Source organism: Python bivittatus, unplaced genomic scaffold (assembly GCF_059951505.1).
Source record: "Python bivittatus isolate LINGU-HERP-01145 unplaced genomic scaffold, Pbiv_v1 ctg000610_np1212, whole genome shotgun sequence".
Taxonomy (NCBI): Eukaryota; Metazoa; Chordata; class Lepidosauria; order Squamata; family Pythonidae; genus Python; species Python bivittatus.
This window is the reverse complement of record NW_028277088.1, coordinates 16,526,927-16,551,161: the sequence shown is the minus strand read 5'-3', so window position 1 is coordinate 16,551,161 and position 24,235 is coordinate 16,526,927. Positions and strand designations below refer to the sequence as shown.

Sequence of the window (24,235 nt, the reverse complement as noted above, 5' to 3'; positions counted from 1 at the left end):
GACCGCAATCTGGGCGCTTGGCAACCAGCTCGCACTTATGACAGTTGCAGCATCCCACGGTCATGTGATCACCATTTCTGACCTTCCTTGCCAGCTTCCCACAAGCAAAGCCAATGAGGAAGCTGGCAGAGAAGGTTGCAGGTTGCTCCAGTAAGTTCCCCATGCCCAGCAGCAGCCACCCCAGGCCGTGCCACCTTCATGTCACACTGACCCATGTGCCCTCCTGCATCCAGCAGCAACCACTTACCTGCCTGCCAGCCTGTTTGCAAGACACCTGGGACTTGCAACTTCCTGTGGGCTTCCCCACCGAATTTGGTTGTTGGAAGCCCACAGGAAATTGCAAGGAGGGCCTCACTTAACAATTTATGAACCTCTCTTAACGATGGCAACAGGGACTGCAGGGATTGCTATTGCTAAGCAACACGGTCATGTGACATCGCGCTTTATGACTGCATCACTCAGTGACAGAAATTCTGGTCCCAATTACTGTCATTAACCAACAACTACCTGTATATGTAGCTCAGGGTTCATCCCTGAGTTCTTGGTGTTTCTGAGCTCGGTTGTCTTCTTGCAGATGTTTCATTACCAGGCTAGGTAACATCATCAATGATGATGATGCACTGATGAAGTTACCTAGCTTGGCAATGAAACATATACAAGAAGGTAACCAAGCTCAGAGAACATTAAGAACACAACAGAAAATATTTTGTTTTAATTGCTTGTATTTAAAATGTGATTTACTTAATGCATATTAAAACAAAATGAATTTTACAGAAGTTGCTTTTTGCAAACTCAGGTACACATTGATTATGGTTATCTATTGTTTCTGTCTTGGCTGATATGGTTGATCAAGCAGGAATATTTTAAAGCCACATTGATCACACTGCGCAGTTAATCACATCAAGAAATTGGTGAAATCAGGAGAAAGCAGCAGCTAAATACAGTATCACAGACAAGAACAGTTTATCTCAAATTTGAAGTCAGTGAAGCTTATGCCATGGATACAACATGTCCAGCCTTCCAAGGCCTCTAGGACATGACATAAACTGAAATATTTAGAGAGAACATTTTGAAGTAAACTATTACCCAGTCACAGTTTGTTAACCATCTCTCTACCTATTTGCACATCATTCCATATAAGCATGTTGAGGGAGGAAGTATCCATAATAACTTAATTCTCCGGCCAATAATTACCTGTGAAATATGATTGATTGAGGATTCCATTCTCCGGAGCTGGGAGGCTTGGATATCCAGTAGTTGGAGCACATTGTTGGCCAATGCATTGATCTGGTAAGCAACACTGGCTAAAGATTGGGTTGTATATGCTTTGGTCTCTTCTAATGCTTTCCTTTTGTCTGGAGCCTAAAAAATGAGGCAAAAAAATGAGAGGCTTGTTATTTTTAAAATTCAGAGAGAGATCAAACAAGAATTCTTAATAAATTAATTATCAAAAGACCTCATTATGGATTGTGCAGAAATGAGTATTAGAGAGAGTAAGATATGAATAAATAGCTAGGTACATATAATCTTTTCAAAACCTTCTGGTGACTCCAAAGAAAGTCTCCCATAACTGTATCCCATAGAAATACTTTACAGTTCTCTTCACAGGGAATGAAATGTATGAAACATATATTCTTAATATTCTTGGAGTATACAGTATGTTCCAATCAGACAATTCAGAAACAGGAAAATGTAGTCTCCTACAGAATAGTGCATACCCAGGTTGACAAACTGGCTATCCCAACGGGAAGAAGAAAAAACTAAGCAGTACTGTATGCAGTTTTGGTTGACTATTACAGAAGAATTTTAAAGGCTTTTCTATGCAAGCTAGTTTAGTTCTTATTATTTCTGACACACAGGAACTTATGAATTCCAATACAAATAAAAGTCTATTCAAAGTGCAGCTACAGATACTACAGATAGTCCTTGGGTTACGATGGCAATTGGGCCTGGGATTGCTGTTGCTAACCGATGCAGACATAAAGTGTGATGTCATGTTACCACATCGCTTAGCAACAGCAATCCCAGGCAGTCCCAGTTACCATCATAACCCCAAGATGTGCGGGTTGTAAAGCAGGAAGAGGTGGGAGTCCCAGATAAGAAGCATGGCAGTGCCACTGGGGGGGTGGGGGCAGCCAGGGGAGGGCCTGGGAGAGCCAGTGCAGGCTGTGCGTGAGTCAGGGTAGGGCCAGTGCAGGCTGCATGCAAGTCGGGGTAGGGCCAGTGCAGGCTGTGTGCAAGTTGGGGGAGGCCCTCGGAAGGCCGACAGAGGCTGCACACGGGTGGGGTGGTGCTGCAGGCAAGAGAAAAAAACAGGAGTGACTTACTAAAGTAACTTGTGACCTTCCTTGCCAGCTTCCCTATTGACTTTATTTGTGGGATGCCGGCAAGAAAGGTCGCAAATGGCAATCACATGACTGCAGCTCCCTGCAACATTGTAATCATGAGCCAGGCACCCACACACCCGGATTAAAATCACGTGACCACAGGGGTGCTGCAGTGGCTGGAACTTCAAGGACCGGTTGTACATCCATTTTTTCAGCACCACCGTAACTTTGAATGGTCACTGAATGAATGGACATAAGCCGAGAACTACCTGTATGGCCACTAGATCTGGCAGCTTTATAGGGTATTAGGAAATTCACAAAGCAAAGTTTTTTCCACATTAGGCTTAGTTCTGTAAAGATATACAACACGGTGTTCAATTGGTTACTTTCTCAAAATCTTGTTGAGATTCCAAAATAGAAACCCTCTGATATAGCCAATCAACTAGGAAACAATTAATCCAGACCAAATTATCAGGCTGACCCTTGCCATATTCCAATATCCTGGTCTAAAAGATAATAAGGTTTGCTTGCTCCCATAAGGTGAGAAAATAGATTCCTCTCTCTAGTAGGGAGAGCAAACAACATTACCTCTCCTCTCCCCTCCTTATCTAAATGCAATAAAGTTTTTCTTAGTCTTTTGATGAAAGAAAAAAAAACACTATTGTGTGAAATGTGTGCAACTCTCCCAACTAGCCTGAGGGTTTTAAGAGACCTAAGATAGGCATCTCTAACCTTTTATGGCTGGTGGGCACATGTTTCAAGGTTAAAATGTTCCAATTCTGAAATACCCCATTCCAGGCTACCAAAAGTATTCCAACATCGTTCCCACCTTATCAGATGAGTTCTAAACTTTAAAAAAAACAAGATTATTTGATTGCAAAACAAAGTACTTCTAGTAAGATTAGCACAATATCAGGACATTTCTGGGGTTGGAACACTTTAACCTCGCAACGTTTTGCACACTTCTAACTTCGAAAACATAGCCTTCAACAAAGCAGTGTGCTGCACCCAGTATAATTTTTAATTTTTAAGTAATCTGCAGGGTCCACTAACCTAGATATAGTGAGGCAGATGTGCCTTCTTGATTCAGCATCTACTCCCTTGAAAACTTCAGTACTGGAGGCTGGTGATTTGCTTTGCAGTTTGCCACCTTCCCTTTTTTTTTAATTCAAAGTTTTTGGTTTGTTTGTTTTTAATTTTAAAGGGGAATATCTGTGGGCACAATGGGGTCCCTGAACACCATGTTGGGGTCCCAAGATCTAAGAGCATGGAACAAATTGTTATGTTTTTAGAATTGTAATATTCATAATGTTCTTAAATCTTCTGATTATATTTCAGCTGAAAAGAATGTCACTCACAACTGATGGTCATGTATTCAGGAATGTATTTTCAGAATCATTAGTACTGAGAACAAACAGTTGAAACAGAACACAACTAAGAAGCTAAGAAAGGAAGGAAGCACTCCATTTCCTTTTAAAGTAACATTTTATAGCCATAAGAATTATTATTTTGAAGGAGGAAGCATTACTGTTGACAGACTGAATATGCAAATAGGAAAAACTTTTTTTTCTGCTGAGAGAGAAGGTGTACATTCTATGCAAGGAAATACAGTTTTCAGCTGGTGCACAAACCAACTTCTGTATTTCTTGACTTCAGTACTTGCAAACCTAATCCTTAAAAAAATATTCCTTTTTTCCCTTCATCTCTTATCTTCATCCACAATTAAATACCAGTAAATCTGAATAGCCTTCCCCAACCTGAAATCCCCCAGATGTATGGATTTCAGTTTCCAGGTTTCCCAAGCAGTACAACCATTGTTGAGAAATCTGGGAGTTGTTCATACATCTGGATGGTGTCCACGTTTAAGAAAGCTGATCTAGAGGCTGAGACAATAAGATAGACAACAAATGAGGCAAAAAAGTGCTATTAATATTGGTAGCAAAGGGAAGCAAGAGAATGTGTTTGTAGGCCTGATTCTGAAGCAAGATATCATCAATTTCCATCTGTGACTGGCAAAGCAAGCCACGGTTTCCTTCATTAGGTATCTATAGTCATTTCAATTTCTAAACGTAGTTCAATAAAACACTGAATATACTGACTGCAGACCTGCCAATCATTTGAGGACTAGAGAATCTGTAAACTCTGCACTTAGCATTTTTTAAATATTTGCGTTTAACTTTGCCAAGATAAACAAATATTGGTCCACAATCTTTTCATCTACTCTCCAAGGACCCTGTGTGGCCTGGATCACTTGAATTATAACATATGAATGAAGATATAAGGCATGTCTCATACCTAATAATTTTCTCTCTAGGGAAAGGATACAGTTTTCATTTATTACTTTGGTCTAAGAGCAGCTTTGTGCAATCTGAACCCTCACTTGCATGGCTTTGTTTAAATCTACTTAACTACCTATCAAAACATCTCCAACATATGAAAGATCAACACTGAGGCATGTTTACCACTTTAATTTCATATCAAAAGTAACTTTTTACATGTTATTGTATACTTTTTAACGCCTTTGCTATAGTCATTTTCTTTGTAATAGCTCTATCACACCCCACTGATTTAAAAGCTGAACCCTATTAAAATTATACTAAAAATGTAATTATCCTACAATGATGAAATCTAAGCAATGTAACCTCCTGCAAAATATTCTTGTTGGCTCCTAGACTTCTGGCTCCAGATCTTAAGAATGCAGAAAAGCTCCTGGTTGGACACTGCATCAGATAAGCAAAAATCTATTCATGAGTATATTGGAGTTCATATACTGTATTTTTGTCACCAGTTGTGTTTTATTTGTCTTAGTATTTCCAACTTGTTTAATTGTACTGATGAACAATTCTTGTGTTAGAATCCTAGACCTATGTAATCATGTTTGGGCTTACTATTTAAGCTCATATAAGTTTAATTGTGTTGCTTTTTATTGCTTTATTTATTAACCTGGTTATATTTTATTATTTGTTCTGTTTACTGTTCCAAAGCAATTATCTATATAAACAAATGTCTAGGAGTCTCTGCAGGGGTTAGGGGACTAACAGACTGACAAAGCTACCAACCCACACTAACTTCTTTAGAGGCAAAACTGGGGATAAAACAAGTGTACCAGTTTACAAGGGATACGACAATAGGAGCTGCCTTCAACAGATGTGGGCTATTAGCGACTGCTATAACTTCTGATCTTTACAGAGCAACTGATGGGTTCAAAAACTTGTTGAAAAAGTAATGTCAGTTTATGTCTCCTGCTAAACAATCAGCATTGCTCTATTTTACAGCACAAGGACAGGCAACCTCCACTAGGTGGAATTTATGGGAGCAGCAGACCAAACCACTTGGAAGATACCAGGTTTAGCTACCTCAAGAAGAAGAGTTCTATTTGCTTGAAGAGCTTTCTTTTGTCTTTTTAATACCAATTGTCCAAATCAGTTATGTATGCATATTTTTGAAAATCCAACTGGTTAATTTGTGCAGACTAAATAAGTAGTTCATGTCGTACCAGAAACAAAAAGAAATCACAACATCTCTTTTCAAATCTCCTCTCCAAGTAATCCACGGTAGGTGAAAATACATTAAAAACTAACTAAAGGGCAATGACATGATGTTATTATCAGAAGGGGGCAGAGTTTTTTGTTTTTCTTTTACATCCAACAATGTTGTGAGATTTCCAGCTATCAATGTACGCAAGAAAAGATAAAATCTAATCCCGCTCAACCACAATCACCAAAGCAAGAGATTGTAGGCAGAGCCATGTTAGTCTATAATAGCAAAAAATGAGAATGTCTGGTAGCTCCTTTTTAGACTAATACATTTTATTAAAAGGCATAAGTTTTCCTGAGTTATGACTTTTAATAAAATGCACTAGTCTGAAAAGGTGTTACCAGACACCTCCTCATTTTTTGCTACCATAGACTAACATAGCTCTGTACCAACAGTCTCTTGCTTCGGTGATTGTGGTCTCTGATTCAAAGGCAGAGACATAATTGCTTTAGACAATGAGTTTTAACAGCCACTAAAGAGGGAGGTTCAAGGAAGACCCAATAAGAATACTGCACAAAAAAGGGAACTAATCACAGATATATTTGCCCATAATAATGACAGAAAGAATAAATACTGAGAGCAAGAAAGGAAAAAGGGAAGCCTTAAGAAAATGAAGTCAGTATAAAAACAATGAAGCATGAAGAAAAAGAGACAGAACTGAAAAAAATTGTTCTTTAGTAAAAATAAGCTACATTACATCAAACAAAATCTACAGAGAAAGAGTAGAAATGGATGATGATGGTTATACCTCCCTCAGATGTTTTCCATGGTGGTGCCAACCCCACATGGAAAGATACTCCTTTACTTTTTTTCACTCCGCCCAAACACAAAATAAAAATAAAACCATCAGGAAGTGAGAAAGGAAGTGATGGCCTCTTAGCCTTGCTGGCAGGATGATGATCAGGACAGCCACAATTGCTCATTGCTGGCAAACAGAGCTGAATTAATTGGGAAGGGATGTCTTGGTCTTCCCTGTTGCATAAATGTTTGATAATCACATATAAATCTCACTAAGAATTAATTTTGTTGTTGTAAAAAAATTTTTTTTTTAAAAAAAAAAGAGCTCTGTGTATTTCTCAGTGATGCTGTGTGTCCTCCATATGTTAAAGAAATCTATTTGGCCTTACAAATGTTTTTCTGCTGTGAATAAAATGGCACTATACCACCTGCCTTTTTTGATATACTAACTAAAGTAGCCAAACAATTATTTCCAACTCTAGAGTTATAGAGGACAAGGAGAAACCTTGCCTCTTCCCCAGACACAATATTGGGCAAAGTCCTAGGGTCTTCTTCAGCTTTGCACTTGCTTGGAATATGGGAAGAAGACTGAGGCATATGGGCTTATCGCACTGCCCACAGGAATTTTTCTATACTCCATATACCCAGTGACCAGACATGCCTTTGCATGCTCTGTCAGCTCAAAATTAGAGGAAGATATGGATCCACATGGGCTTTATACTGTGTCTGCCTTGTTTTAATTATGATTTATTAAATAAACCACAAGTGGTTAGCTAGATTACAAAACAAATCATGGTTTACAAACAAGACTGGCTAGGTTCACCCAACCTAAAAGCAAACAATCATACTATGGCTTAAGATGATGGTTAAACCTAATCAGCACTGGTCAAACCACACTGACTCACATCCGTAAAAGAGGCCTGATGTAATGCTGATCTACCTCACTGCATTCCTCATAAGGATCCTTGAGATGCTGTACCAGAACTACTTTGAATAAAGCTGTAAGAAAAACAAACAAACAGATAATTCCATGTTTCTAAACCACAGTGACCAATTTATTTTCTCACACCATGTTCCAGAGAGCCTTCCGCTGCAGAGCTGACAGGATTCTGCAACCTTATCAGGCAGAACATAGGAAACTTGGAATATTTTTATGCTGCCAAACTTTGTTTCTGTTATGATCCAGTGCATATGTGCCAATACATTTTTCATTTGTATGTTGTAGTACATTTTACTAGTATTTTATTTTATACTCTGAAGGGCGTCTTCAGGAGAGAGGGGTATCAGACAGATAAGCATTTTCTCTCCCCTCACTTACCTGAACTCTAATTTCCTCTGTTTATTTCTGGAGAATCTAAAATGTTTTGAAGTGCAGAAACATTCCTTATGCCCAAACTTTACACAACTGTGTCAATTTTGCCATCTAAATGAATGCATACCTCTTATATTTATTCCTATTGAAAAGAAATGCAGCAGTATTTAGTTCTACAGAAAGCTTTGCAAAACCCTTCCTCCTTTGCACTGCCTGGTGAAATGCAAATTTGATTAATCGGTTTACATATGACTTAAACAATCTGCATTCAGTTATCATTCCACTTTACTTAATACAGGATGCTTTAACCTGCAAGCTGGTGCTAAAATAGCCAATAGTCAGCCTGCTCCCATTTAAGCAATTCTTTTCTGTTAATTCACATCCCTTATTGCTTAAGCTTTCTGAGAAACCTACAGGATTTAATTTACATTTCCTGGCAAGGAAAAAGTTTAGTTTCTTTAAGGTTTGTTCTCATGTTCTATCAGCATTTTCACACAATTCAGTCACAACAGAGGCATTCATCCAAATATTATTTTAATATGTCCCAGTCCCAGGATTTCAGTATTTATCAATCATTTATATAAAAGAAATGAATTAAGACAGCTTAAACAGGCTGCACAATTCATAGAACAGAAAGGGCCACACTGATAAATTAATCGCAGGCCACAAAGGAATAGGGGATGCACTGATCAGCAAAGGAACTGGGACTGTTGGTGAGGCTTACAGGCCCTCGGCAGCATGTCTTTTCGGGTGACAGCACTGGAGAACCTGGCAGTGGATTTATTGAGTTTTCAAAAAACACCAGCAGGCCGTATAAGGCCGCCTGGCAGGCTGCATGTTGTGCTGGCCTAGTTTAGATGTTTGCTGCATTTAGAAATTCATATTAATCCTGGTATGCAGACTCAATATTTTTTTATATTATAAGCATGCTCGTTTTCCATTTACTGTAAAGGAAGGTTGCAAACACAGTGAGAGAATCTATTACAGAATCAGAAACAAAAAATGAATGGGTAACATGCCTGCAGTTCCCTTTTTTTTTTTTTTTTTAACTTCCATGTGCTTCCCATTTCCTGTTTTGAGTTCTAAAAAGTTGCAAGAAACCCTTTGGCTAACTGCCAGAGAAAAACAAGACAGTTCTGTGTCAATGTCATCCCTATCAGGTAGAGCAGACACCATGTAGACCTAAAACTACTTTCATTAGAACAGCTACAGTAACAGAATCTTACAAATCTGAATGTGCTACTTTTCTTCCCTCTTTTATCTTCATGAGAATTGGAGTGGGAGGGTGGGGTGCTGGCTGAGGTGTTTTCCCAGACTGTACTTTTGGCCTAAGCTTAAGTTTTGTTTATCTCATGGTTGCCTTGATAGTGGATCTTCCCTCTATCCTTCAAGCCCATCCCCTTTATTCACTACAATATTATCTCCATATGAATAGGCTCTCCCTCTAATTTATCAACCACACAGCCTGATTGGGCTGTAACCTTCCTACCTCTGTAAAATCTGGGGACAATGACAGGCAGTGTAGCATAGCTGTTCAAGTGTTAAACTTAGACTGGCGAGACTCAGGTTCAAGTTTTAATTCCATCCTGAAGTGAACTGAGGGGCTTTGGACCAATCACTTTTAAGTCCAACCTACTTTAGAGAATTATTGTGAAGGTAAAACTTGGGGACACCTAATTTCTCTGAGATTTCAGAGAAAAAGCAGAATAAAAATGTGATAAACAAATGAGATTCCTTCTAATTCCTTCCCATGACTGGAAGAGAAACAGTTAAATATACACAATCCTGAACTACAGGTCCTCTCTACTACAGGTCTGGAGGGCTATATGAAGAATACCTCATGTGCCTCCTGCAGAATAAAGGGTGACATTTATTCATTCATTCAATTTATACAACCGTGCATCAGATACATGACTCTGGGTGGCTAACAGTGAATGAAAATATAAGAAAACAACAACTTATACAGTAGCCCAGATAAAAACCATCGAACACAATTAACATAACTATGATATGAACTCAACCACATACCCAGGGCCCCAGGCTCAGTAACAAAACCAGGTCTTCAAGGCCTTATGGAAAGCCACAGGGTCAGGGAAGTCTAATCTCTAGGGGAATAATGTTCCAGAGAATGGGTATCATGACAGAAAAGGCTCTCTTCCTGGATCCCACCAGTAGACAGGACCTGCAGAATGCCTCTCCTGCTAGATCTAACAGGATGGATAGATTCAACAAGGGAAAGATGGTCCCACAAGTAACCCAGCCTCATGTGAGGACTGCACTTTAAACATAGTATGATAGTAAGTTTCATTTTTCCCAGTGCATTCCCAACTTAGATATGGATAGGTTCAAGAACTGGATCAGGATGCTTTAATTTAGACTTTGGTACTTAACGTGGGGCTAGACTCTATGGCCTAAGTGATCTCTTCCAATTCTGAGATTCTGTGTTTAGAACTGAACCTACTGCCCTATTATCACTAAACTATTTTTGTGATCCTGTGAGCAAGAAGCAAAAGAAGCATTGGCATGAGCACTAAGAGAGAACATGGAGAGGCTCAATTAGGAAGACCAAGGCAACGGGAAGACAGCCAGTTTTCCTCCATTTGTTGCATTGCTCTCTATGCCACTTGTAAGTTTTATCATGTCTGGCTGTTTTGTTAACTAGTAGAAAAGTACTTAATGGAGCTTTGCAATTCATTTGTAAAGTGAGTTGGTATAAGAAAAGGACCCCTCCTCGAAATGGCAAAATAGCTGCATCCTCTTTGCAATCCAGAAAAGCTTTCAAATAACTGCTCAGACCCTCCCAAGATAGCCCTACAATTTTGCACAACCTACACCTATTTGCTCCAGTAAGGTAGGAAATCTTTAACACACCACACTCATGGGCTATAGGCAGTATCAGTACAATGATTTTTTTCTTCTAATTGTCATCTTGGAAAGGTTTTTACCTAAGCACCTTGCTCTTAGAAACTATCCTGTCCATTAGTCAGAACCAATGAGGGATAGAAATGTAAAATTGTTAGTCTGTAGCTATGAACGCAAACTCTCCAATTCAAACCTTTGAAACAGGTGAGGGAAGAAACTCAAAGGATGATATGGGGAGAAATAAGAGAGCAGGAACTGTTAGTGAATTATAGTATAAGCACTTCATTTCTGATTCTTTCACCCAGTCACCAGCCTTGCCCCTTACATGCTCAGCAACTGATCCACATCACTGGGCTAGTTTGCTTTTCATACAAGGAAGCCAAGAGGAAAAATTCAACAGTCCACTGTGCAGGGGGAGCAACCAAGCTGCTTCTTGGAAAAACTAGGAAGTGGAGGGTAATGGTACAAAGACACATGGTGCCCTAGCTTAGCTGCATGAGAACTGGGGAGGGCAGGAGGACTGCCAGTGGCTAACTGCCCACCCCACTGCTCCAGAGAAAACTGCAAAACTGCCTAGAGGGCATTTCTTCTGGAACATGAACTGAGCCTCACACAATCTTTCAGCCTTCCTTTCAGGATGGGTGTGAGGCTGCAAGTACAATGCTAATGTCTTGGGTTTTTCAAACTACCCTTTCAGTTTGTGTTCAACCTAATCTCAGCTTTCCACATATGATCCGCGATAATGTGTCCCAGAGGTTCAATTATCCCACTTACACTAGATAATGTTTATCTACTATGAGCCAAGAGTCCAATTTGCAGGAACTATTAAGAACTGTAAATCCAGAGATCATTTAAAATAATTACAGAATAGCTACCTATAGAATTATGTATGGGGAAGCCCATTATTACTATTATTATTATTCATAAAGCTCTTAAAGATGCTTAGCAAGAACTCAGCCTTGTCATTGCAGGCCATGAGCAAGTCAATTGCTAAAAGAAGCAGGAAAGAATGCTAGGACAGTCATCACAACAGCAATAAGCACAGAGTTCTTCTGTCCTAGAGAGACAGGAGAATTATATTGAGCAAAAGAGAACAAAAACATATGTTACTTGCTGCTATTGTTAAAATACTGATTGCAAAATGGGGGGGGAAATTGGCCAAGTTGGAGAAAAAGGCATGTGAAAATAAGGCTTTGATGACACTACGGAATACTATTAACTTTTAAAGGCGTTTTTCCAACCACATGAGAGCTGCTCATAAAAAAGAAATTCACGTGCACTGTGTGCAATGCTTCATGACCCAGATGTCAACAAAACCAGACAACATGGATTTTGACAATCAACATTCTACTGGAATTTCTATGAATTTCACAGGAAAGACCTAAATCATTATCCCCAGTTTATTTGTTACTAGATTTATATCCCACTTTTCCTTCAGAACTCATGATTTGAACACATTACTCCCTCCTCCAATTTCTCCCAACCACAGTTCTGCAAAATAGGTTGGGCTGGGGGGGGGGGGAGAGGATCTCAAAATAATTGAGTTTCTATGGGTTAGAGTTTAGGAAAGATTGAACCAGGGCTTCCTAAGTCCTGATCCAACACTTTAACTACTACACACATGCCTGCAAACCAGAATCAAGCAGAAACAATGGATAAGGAAGAAGTATCCATACAAGAGGAAAGTATGTGAGCCTGAAACCAGTTCTTACTTATTACAAACAATAGGGCTTCACATTTTTCAGGATGAAAACTGCATGTGGCTTTTCATCTGCTGGGAACAGTAATCCCAAAAGAGTAGAGCCCATTTAAAGTAGCGAATAAGAACATAAAAGCTACATTTTATTTCACTAAAAGTTAAATATAATGATATATTGAGATACACACACACACACACACATTTATACATATAAAGATAAATAGAAGTGTTTATATAAATATGTGTTCAAATATATATACATTACATATAAATACAAGTAGTTTAAAACAGTTCACAATCTCCATGCTTTTAATCTTTTAATATTATAATTCAGCAGCAATTGCTAGAGAACTTAAGGGGCTGCAATCAAGATGAGGAGGTGTATCTATGGCCCCTAGTAACATACCTTTGATGCAATACTAAACCATGCTTTGGTTTTCATTTTCCAGTCACATTTAATTATGGACATTAAATGATTGATATATATGGAGATCGAAGGAAACTGATTTCCAAGACATTTCTCAAAGCACGTGCTCATCTGCTGAAAGATAAGGGTAGTCCTCCAGCTCTTCTTGCTCTTGGAAATAAAGGGGCTACCATTAGAAGAAAGCAGGAAAGGCGACTGCTGGAACTGCGGCCATTGTGAGCCAGAGTCCCCAGAACCCAGGGTGGCAGGGTTAGCACTGAAGGACGCACGGAGTTGTTATTTCGAAACATCTCCAATGCCACAGCTTGTCTACCCCTAGTAGAAAATAATCTCAGAGTGCAAAAATGGATTTGACATTAGGTACTATCCCCTTTCCTCTGAATGGATTTGTAATTCAGTGCTTGATATTCAATTTTATTAAGATATTTATTCAACAAAATCTACCCTACTTTTATTTTAAAAATAATTCTAATTCCAGCTCAAGACCTTCATTAAAATTCAAAGTCTTTTATTTATTCATTCTAAAAAATAGACTGCTTTTAATTAAAAGTAACCTGTAACTTATGCAATCTGAAGTGATTTCCAACAGCTCCATATAGGGCTCCAATCAAGAAGAAGAAGACATTAGAGAAGCTTAAGAAGATGGACATTAAGCTATGTACTGCTGCTTTTTGGTTTGTGCAGAAACAAGCCAAATTATTCAGTCATTATATTATTTACTTTCTTTTGACTTACCATGATCAGCAAACTCAGCTATTGTGGTTTATAGCCCATTGGGTAGGACTTAATGATACATGTAAACCAGACTGTGTTATCTATGATTTACTAAATCAACTTAATTTGCTGCATTCTTACAAAAGACTAAACCATACACTAATTACAGGGTTGTGTTTACACAATATGCCAGGCTAAAATGTAGTTGGCCAGTTTACATTTCAGTATGCCATGCAAATGTAACGTTTTAATTACTACACAAACTATGGCTTGGTATAATGTGCAAATATAACATGATAATCAAGATAAATACCTATTCTTAAAAATTTATTAAAGTATTACAGCCTGGGTGTGTATAAGTATACGAAGATATCTTTGACAGAATTGGTCCATCCATCTGTAGATAATGTCTATGTACTAGAAAAAATATTCAAACCATCAGACAGAGTTTTATCCTGCCCTTCTATGTTCAAGTTATTTTATGTAAGACCTCCCCCCCACAAATCTTGCTACCTAAAATTGAGGAAAGGACAAAAAATGATGAGATACACATTTTCAGTGTTAGTTCTGTACAAATGAACGTGTTGTGGCTCACAGTGTAACTGCCTGGAATTTAATGCCATATTATAGCGCAAGTGACAGTATACCAGCATGTGTTTACCCCTGTATAAATTCCACAATTAAAACTGCAGAGGCAGGGAAGGAGTATGTACAAACTGAAGCCTTAGAGAAAATAAGGGAGAAGACAGGAGACAGAGATTGGGAAGATGATAGAACATGTCTCAGAAAAATGTTTACCTTTAGCCCAGAATGGTTAGATTTGATTGGCGTTTTGACTCCCAAAAAGCTGCATGTTTAAAAAGCCTAAGTAAATTCACTGAATTCCATAACACATAATTCAACCACAAGATATAGGACAATGGGCTTAACCTAAATTAGTTTGTTCCAGAGTCATTCCCTTATCTAACAGAAAGCCAAAGAACCTCTCAAGAATTATGCCTGTCTGTGCATACATTTGTATTAATAACGACAAAGAATGCTGCCCTTAAGCATCCAGATTTCAGAATGAAGGAAGGCTAAATTCTTGACTGATATAATTTATGAAAATAAACTGACTTAACATATTTTCTTCATGCGAAAACACTAAAGTTCACGGTTCAGTTTGTGGAGATCTGGATATTTTGCTCAGAGTTTTCCCACACTACTGTATGAAATCTTTGCAGCCATTAAAAGGCTAACAAAAATTCTTTACAAAATACCAAATTCCTGCTTGAATCAAAATACATCTTTCTATTTTCTTTATCTTGTCCTTTATTTCCTACTGCATTGTGCCATACAAACTTAGGTCCCAAGGTCTTAGGTGATTCTAATTTTAGTTTATTACCAAACCTACTAACAAACTTAGGATTTCACTAATCACATCAGGACAATAAACTGGCAGTGCAGCATTATTTTGTTTGGCTCAAAAGCAAAGCAGAACAGAGCTGGGATAGGAAACCTCCAGAGAAGACATGAGCTTTATTCTAGCCTGGGAAATTGAGAAGTTGCTAGATTAAGGAAATGGCAAAACATTTATTTACTGTTGCCAAGAAAACAATGATCCATGATGTCACCTGGAGGCTTAACATCTTTGTTATTACACCAGATGCAGCCATCTACAAAAAAATGTACCTTCTTTGGCACTCATGCCAGTGAGGAAGAGAAGGACTTTTTTACAATATGAAACAGTCCGTAACTCAGCAGCTGCCAAAGCTATCAAGGAAACTCTTATCCGACCCATTGAATGTACTTACTTGAGAGGACCTTACTACCAGGAGAATGAGATTTTAAAAAAAGAACTTAATCTGTAACTCCCTACCACAGGGGTGGACAAACTTTTAATAGCCAGGGGCAGCTCTTAAGGGGGGAGGAAAGCTGACATATTCAGATATTATTGCTTACTCAAAAAAACCAGAGTTAAAACAAACTGTGGCTTAGTGATAAGTGAATCCAATTTAGTTATGACTCGAAAACAGTGCATACCAATAGCATATTATAAAAATACATCAACATATCATATTGCCAAATTACTTGCTTTCATGTTTAACTAGCTTACCCAGACAGATTGGTTCGGCACTACTATCCAGCATCTGACACAGCATCCCCAGCAGCCACAATGAAATTAAAATGCCAGACACAAGTCAACAATGTTTACAATTAACTCTGGGAAGAAAAAGTAAAGTTATAAAAAGAAACCTTTGGAGTAGGCACACATTCAGTCAATATATGTCTATAGCAGCTGGGGAGGGAGAAGAGAATAATCAAGCCTGGATTGCAAGTCACTGATTATAAATGAAACTACTGGATAGAGATTTCTGTGATTTCACTAGGGTCATTACAGAAATGGCATATTATTTTGTTTCTGTTGTCTGTTACTAATGGGGCTTGAAATTAAAATGGCATTATATTTATTTGCTTGCAGGAACCATCCATAACAAAGTCTTATCTTCGTTTGCTGGTGGACTAGACAGCCAAGGAACTACAGGATAATCTTGCAAAAGATGCAAATGTTAACTCATGCTATGGCTCAATAGAAAGCATTAAACTGGATCATGTAAGTCTATTGCATATTGTAGATTATACAGCAGGTAACCTTCACAAGAATTCCCAAAATAACACCAGCCTGAAGAACTTCTGGGGAAGACCAGAAGTTGCTCTTTACTTTTTTACTGGTCCTAAGCAAAGGTATCACCTATTACTATTTTGGAATTTCTTCTAACTGCCCAGTACAGCTAATTTGTTTTTAAATGAACAGAATTTGTGGTTAAAAGATCTAGGATTCTGCTATGTTCACAATGCACATAAGCCAAGGAGAACAGATAAAAGGACAACACACTGATTAAGTTTTTCAAAGACTACACACTTATATCCTCCTTTAGTACATGAGAACCATCTTCAAGACCGGTGCAGTATATCACAATGAGTGTGAATATACTGCAGAGATTCATCATTCATTTGACAGCTTCAAGAACTGCCGGACTTTGAGAAAGAACTAAAATGTAATTATGCTTGTTTGAAAATCATGACAGACTAACATATGCCCAGAACAGATACCTTTGCATTCTACCAGGCAATAACACATTTGGGTCAAGGGAAAAAAAAGAGCCTTTGCCCACCAGCATCGCCATCAGTTGGTTTAACAATATTGGTTTAATTGGTATTAACCCAAGGGTTAAAATTAGCAGTTCTCAAAGCAGAAGAGGAACAGAAACGTCCAATTAACATCTAGCCCAATATAAAACCCTGAAACACAATTATCAGCAATTACGAATTCTAGTCACAGTCAACAATGTGGAAAAAAGAAATTGTGAGATCCACATAAATTTCTTCTCGCCTATAGAAAATATTTTCTTAATGAACTGCAAAACAAAAACCTTACAAAGTACAACTATTTTCATCCTATGATGAGAATGGGCAGGATTTACACAATGTTTATTGAATCATTTATTGAATAAGCTACAATTGGCTTGGGTTGGCACAACATTAATCATGAACTTCGGTTACAAATTCTGATATCTGGGTTCACACAACAGGCTAAGCCAAAATTAAATAAGCCACATAATGCAGTGTGTGAATTTCTACAAAAAATAAGGCCTTTACATTAGACACAATGGCAATACACTTAGTGCTCTTACAAGATTGCCTCTCACTGTTACAATACAAAAATGTTAACTGCTCACTCCTTGTCCTCTTTCACCTACTTTTTTTTCCCTGTATTTCATCTGCAGTTTGCAAGGTGTTTCTAGATCTTTCCTGGTAGTAAGCACTCTGTGTGCTTGATTCCTACTTCAGATTTTTATCCTGCCTTTCAAGCGTAAGAGCTCTTTATCAGAGGTACAAAGTAAAATATAAGCGTACCGATAATTTACAGTTAGAACAGGAATTATTAAACAAAAATAAAATTATACCCCATATTCTTTCTAGAAGGGGGAAATGACAACATTTTAATCTAGCTCCCTAAAGAGTAACAGCTGGTGACTTTCAAGTTTTCTCACAGAGAGAGTTTCACAACAGAGACAGTACCATCTTCAAAGTGACAATGCTAAAAACAGCCTCCAGTGAAGATCTTTTCCAACAATTTTGTGTTGAAGACTGGTAGAAACACCATTCCCAGATCACTGAAGATTCAAGGCAATCTTACTGGTGCCCTTCAGATACAATTATGTATTTGAGTACAAAGCATACTTTAATACTGACTGATAAGGGGTAACTTTCTAAACTGAGCTCAGAAAATACAAGTGTAGCCATGGAGATACTGTATTGAAGCATGGTGAAATGCAGTACACTCTGTTTTCTTAGCAGCTCTAGCTTCAAATTTCACAACAAAGAGTTTGGGGCAACAGTCACTTGTGGGGGGAGGGCAATGGAAAAGAGAGTGAATTTATGAGGAAGCAGACAGACAGGAAAGGCCACTCCATTTCACCAACTTCCATCTGGTTGTTTTTCTACCAGAAATTTCTTCTTCAATAGCTGTTCCACCCAGTCACTCTAGGATCAGCCATGCTAGTTTAAGAATGTGCACCTGAATACCTGGAACTTCCTTTTTAAATCTCTCCACTATTCAGTGTGTCTCTGACTGTAAGTTTGCATTTAAGAAATTTTAAGGACTACAATAACAGTAATAGAACACAACAGACAGGACAACATGTTGACTATTTAACCTGAGAGGAAACTTGGAATAGTATAGCTCTTTCCCTCAATTACTTTCTTTCACTCAAAAACTATTGTATGTTCTTGCCGCAACTAGGGCTTATCAAACAGTCAGCAAATTTGAGGAGGTAACAATTTGGAGGGAACTTCAGCATGCAAAGCTTTTCCAAGCCAAGTCAAGAACAAATTCTCAGTGATCTGTTTTTGCATCTGCAAGCCTCATTGTCCCACCCCTCCTCCCTACATTGTCCAAGGTAAATGCCCCCTAGTCCAGATCCATAAGGTTCACCCCATTCCACATACTCCTGACTAGAATCACCAAGTAAGGGGTCACCATACTGTAAAGTTTGAGAGCCTAGGCTAGTCTTCACCCAACCTGGTGTGTTGCAGAAGTATTGGGCCTCATCTGCCAGAATTTGAAACCAGCCATTGATTCTGTAACTCCAAACAGTTATTTGCTGTTATGCGTAATCATTATAGATTACCACTTGCTATTTCACTCATTCAATCCACTCTCCATTGAGATGTCCACATTATTCTATACTGCCTTTCCACCACCACTACTTATTCATTAAAGTCTTAATGGGCCCTAAGACCAAAGGTTTAATTCCATATTGGCACTATAACTATAACATTTTCTTCTGTAAAACAGATATTCATTACCAGTAAAATGCAATAGATTAAAAAAATCCTTCACCCAAACTGAGACAAAGATGGGGCTAAAAGAGCAAGACCAAGATAATATGCATTTACAGGTAGTCCTTGACTTACGACCACAAAAGGACTCAGAAAAATTGTCATTAAGCAGTTCAGTCATTAAGCGAGGCATCATGTGACTGCACCCAATTTTACGACATTTTGTGGTGGTTAAGTGAAACACATGGTCATTAAGCAAATCAGTTAAGTGCAGTTCCCCATTGATTTTGTTTGTGGGAAGCCAGCTGGGAAGGTCACAATTGGTGATCACGTGACCCCGGGATGCTGCAACCATTGTAAATACATGCCCATGGCTAGGCGCCAGAATTTTGATCACGTGACCGTGCGGATGCTGTGATGGTCGTAAGTGTGAGGACTAGTCGTAAATCACTTTTTTCAGTGCTGTCGTAACTTTGAAGGTTTGCTAAACAAATGGTCGTAAGTCGAGGACTACCTGTATGAGAACTAAACTATAAGCTGCTACAATAGCACAGTATGAATCCGGTTAATAAAAATTCTTATATCTTTGGTTTAGTATATTAAATGAACCCAGCGAATTATAATTTATTTAATAAAGCATGGTTAAACAATCCATAGTTTAACTCAATGTGAGTCAGTATCTCATTACTCTTTGGAGCATGAGTATCTATACCTCAAGAATATTCAAGAATCTGTTCACTCAAGAGGAACACATTTCTAAGTTGCTTTTGTGCATCTGTAAATAACTGCTCTCTGTAGAGACAGAGAGGGGGGAAATTCCAAGGAAACACTACAGCAAATGTCTCTGTTATTTAATCCTACTTTTTTAATAATATGCAACACTTCAAGAGTTTATATTTTGCAGTTAAAAATACTGTCGTTAACTGACATTTACAAAGAGCACAAGCTGGACACAAGGCTGAGCTCTGCTTTTCAGAATAGCCAACACATCTGCTGCTGAGATTCTTCTGACTATTTCTAGAGCAGAGAAGTCCCCAAGGCTATCATGAGTACCCCTAAGAGCAATGGTCCACTGATGTGGCAGCTGTGTATAATGAACAGGAAAGACAAATTATCCACTTTTCTGGGCTGGGTTGACATCTCTCCATTAAAAGGGAAGAAGGTGATTCAAATTTAAGATTGATTCAAAAGAAAGCTGGAGATTATTCAGTCAAGAAGATTGTGGATTTCTTTTAAAAAGTTAAAAAGTAAAGACTCTTGAGTTCAGCTCAACTCCTGGTGATAAGTCCATGTAATTTCCTTGGTAAAAATATGAAAATAGTTTGCCATTACCTTCTGGGATGATTTTCAACTTCCCAGACTAGCCTACACTTTTGACCAGCAACTGAAAACCATGAAGAATGTTCAGTTTGAAGGCTTCATTTGACATCAGAATTGTTAGAGCCACTAATGCAGTCATCCTAGTATGGCGTGTAGACTATAGCTCCCAGGCCTCCAGCCAGCATGCTGATTACACTTGCCAGACTGTGGGAACTGCAGCTTAATATATCCAGATGGATCATACTGGAGAAAGCAGCACTTCCCCCAATAGGACATACACTTTGCATTACACTGGAGGCATGGTAGTAATCTGAACTGCTTGCCTCTGCATAGTTATTCCTATACCTCCTAGATGACAAAAAGATTGACACATGCATTGCTTGCTTATATTACACATTTTCATAAGCAGTTAAGTCTATGGCAATATAGAGTCTCAACTTCTCAAGTACCTATTCTGTCATATGAAATTAGAGGTATGAAAAAAGAATAAAGTTATTTTCCTATACAGTATTTTCGTTTGAAGAACAGACCATACAAAATTATGGAACTATCACAAGTAATCCAACAACTAATTTTAGGTCAGATCTGATCCTCCATGTTGTAAATGCTAGCTTAGAAACTTACCATGCAATCCTATAGATTACTTACTCAGAAGTAAGTCCCATTATATTCAATTAAGTTAATTTCAGGGAAATATCATATGATTTCCACATTAAAATCTGAAAGTTGAGGCTGAAAGCATACCTGAGACTAAGATGAGATATGCCAATTCTTAAAGAGCAGAGGAACATTGTAGTAAAACTCATCCAGCGAAGCCTGCCAACGTTTCTGTGTAATCTTTTGTACTATGATTAATTTCCAGATGAGTAAAGAGTAAGATTAGTGACTAAGTGTGAGTCACTGGGTTGGGAAGACGAGCCACCTTTTAAAAAAATCAAATTTCTTTTCCAAATGTCTCCTATTCATGGATTGTGTTGTCATTCCAATCATAAGCAACTATAATAGAGAAATGTGCTTTCATATGTGCAGACCTCTTAGTTGTTTTATATTACCTGCTGGGGCCAGCTATAACAGACTACCTCAACTTAATGTGGACTGCAGAGTTCATAATCCCCTGCCAATGTGTCTATGGGTCATCTGGAGGGCATTAAGAAAGCTGAGTTATATCATCTCCCCAAAATTCTTCATTAAGATCTCCTATTTCTACCTTAAATATTTCTGAATATTCATTGCTGGGTGATTAAACATGGAATTTCATCTTTGTACTTAGGGGAAATGTCCAACTTGACATGGTTTTTAGGTATGAAAATGTAAATTGTGACATAGTATCAAAGCTGTGAAGGAAGGTTGTGAAAACCTGGTTCTTTCCCTCAGCACTGAGACTGAATGTTGATGGTGCTCTTGCATGGATGGGGTTTGTTTGATGAGCTGATAATGTGACTTTTAGAGGCCTCAACCAAGTTTCTTTTTAATGGATCTGTGTAGTTGGTATGTTTTTATTTCTGTCTGTTGCCCAGAATTCCTGGAGTAGATGGGTGACTATATGAATTTGTTAAATAAATCAGGTCAAGTTAAATGAAATTAAACCAATGGAACACTCAGAACTGGAAATTCTGGTAAGCCTATAAGGGTGTATGGGTCTTTTTCAGGCTGGTCAACAAAGGACAGTAGTAACAACTGTATGAATGAATGACTGGTTATATGCAAGCCAAGTTCATTATTGCTGGATTCCATTAACAGTTTACAGACGTTCAAGTTGTAAACTACAGAGATATACATTTGTTACTATGTTGTAGGCATTTTATTTAAAAAGCACCCCATAATAGCAGGCATATCCCATTTTAAATGTTAATTTGTAGAAAGACATTTGCCCTAAGGATGTTATCTAGCCCAACTGTTCTGGTTGTTTACATTCTTTCTCTCTCCACTCCCACCTTGCTCACCTCTGTGTTCTCACCGCCTATACCCTCATATCTCCTTTACAACTACGGTCCATGCACATCTAGAATAAGAATCTGGCAGGCTCACCAAGTAGAGGGACGGTTTAGTGTTAAGAAACCAGAGGTTGGGTAATTTAGATAACACTCCTGTTCGGCTGATTACCAATGAAGGCATAAGTATGTTGGTTTTCTCAATAAATAACTGCTGGCCAATACACACACACACACTTTGACTTTATGGTTAATTATCAAAGGTTCACGCTCAGTTGTACAATTCCTTGTAAAAATTTATCTTCTGTGACAAAATGTTGTATTACATTTACTATCTGAATAATGTAACATATACAGACATATGTAATGTTACATATTTATCCATGATATTAGATGCCTTTAAATTTCTATAGTAGATAGTCTGTGCTTAGAGTCTGAATTGTCACAAATATGTGCAACTCTAACTCTAAAGATTACAGCTAATTGTATCAGTGCTAGCATAGGATTGTAATCTTAAACGTGACTTCAAGCATTCAGGCATGTGCTTTTCAATCTTTCAGAATCTTTCAAAAAAAAAAAAAAAAAAACTGGAATGCAGTTCAGCATTTTGTCTGAACAACTATATTCCAGGATAGATTCCAAGCTGTTGTTCTGTTTTGTCTACAAAATAAAACAAGCACAAACAGTAGTAAAATCTATTTTCACTGGAATGGCAGTATGAAAATCTGGGCTTGACAGAAATACCTCTGTTGCAGTATTGCTATGTTGTAATAGTAACACTGGCACCATAGATGGAGACTTTCAGTCAGTCAAACTATAACAATCACATCGGGTAGCCTGGGTAACTTTCAGTAGGCAGTGTACCTGCATTTTACATAATGTGATTTATTATGTATTTTATGTACATAATTTATATCCTGCAACTTCCACGTATATGCCATAATGGCTAAATGAATAAATAACAAGATGCATGGATAGTATAATTTTTTGTAAAAGCTTCAAAGCATAGCAACATTTCTTTCAGACAGACACTAAAATACAGAACTATCATCCTTTTCAAAAGTCTACCATTACTTAAAAGTCTGGGAAAAATGGAAATATTTTTGCCTAGTACCTAAATTATTATTAAGAAAGGCACAGAAGTGACAGGGAAGATAACCAAAAGCAAGAAGCCACAATATAAGGTTGAAAATGGAACTGTTTATTATGTTTTTATGCTGTATGACTCAGAAAACAATTCCCGATAGTTGACATCATAAAAACAAATAAGCTAAAAACATAATATTACTTAAATAATCAAAGGAGAATACCATAATATTGCAATTCAAAGGCTCAGAAGTACAGTGGTGATCATTCATTCTTCAAATGCCCTCCGGAGAAGCTTGGCTGAGGCAGATCAAACACAATACTGTATTCCTTGTGTGGGGGGACTGAGTCCCATCCACAAATGTGAAAGTACAAGCGAAAAATAGAAAAAACGTGGGAGAGGGAAATCCCATTTTTCCCTCAATTTCCCCAAATCTCCTTAGTTTAGAATAGAGAAAATATATTATGAAATTTTAAAAATACAGCATTTGAGAGAAGTATTCATATATTGTCCCCCCAAATTACTTCACAAACAGTACTAGCACGAATTTTATGTTACAGTATCAGCTCACTACAATGCCTATGCCAAGAACTAACTACAAAACATAACTGTTAAATAAAAGGACAAGAATGCATTTCCTTCCGAGTGGAAACACTGATACTTTCCCAAGAGAAGGAAATATTCAGTCCTCTTTTGCTCGTGGTCTTTCTTCCTCTTGCTGACTTTTCATAAAGGTTAATGGTTGAGTTCTTGTTTACCTGTTGACTTCATTGTGCTGGAAGTGGGGTAGCGGTGGCATTCATTTACTGTATATACTTGCAGATAAGCCCCCCCAGATAAACCAACCCTTGAATTTTTAACCAAAATACCATGAAACATGCAGGTCGGTTTATCCACAGGTGCGCATTTTTCATGGTATTTTAGTTAAAAATTCAAGGGTCGGCTTATCCACAGAT

General features: G+C 38.0%; 1 protein-coding gene across 6 annotated transcripts in view; it reads right to left on the bottom strand.

The window, feature by feature from the left end:
* ABI1 (abl interactor 1) overlaps positions 1–24,235 on the bottom strand; it is a 90,295-nt gene that overhangs the window by 55,900 nt on the left and 10,160 nt on the right. For all 6 annotated transcript variants that reach the window (XM_007420755.4, XM_007420756.4, XM_007420753.4 and 3 more), the window contains exon 2: positions 1,195–1,362. In XM_007420755.4, coding sequence (XP_007420817.1) covers positions 1,195–1,362 — 168 coding nt within the window. The remainder of the gene's footprint in view (positions 1–1,194; positions 1,363–24,235) is intronic.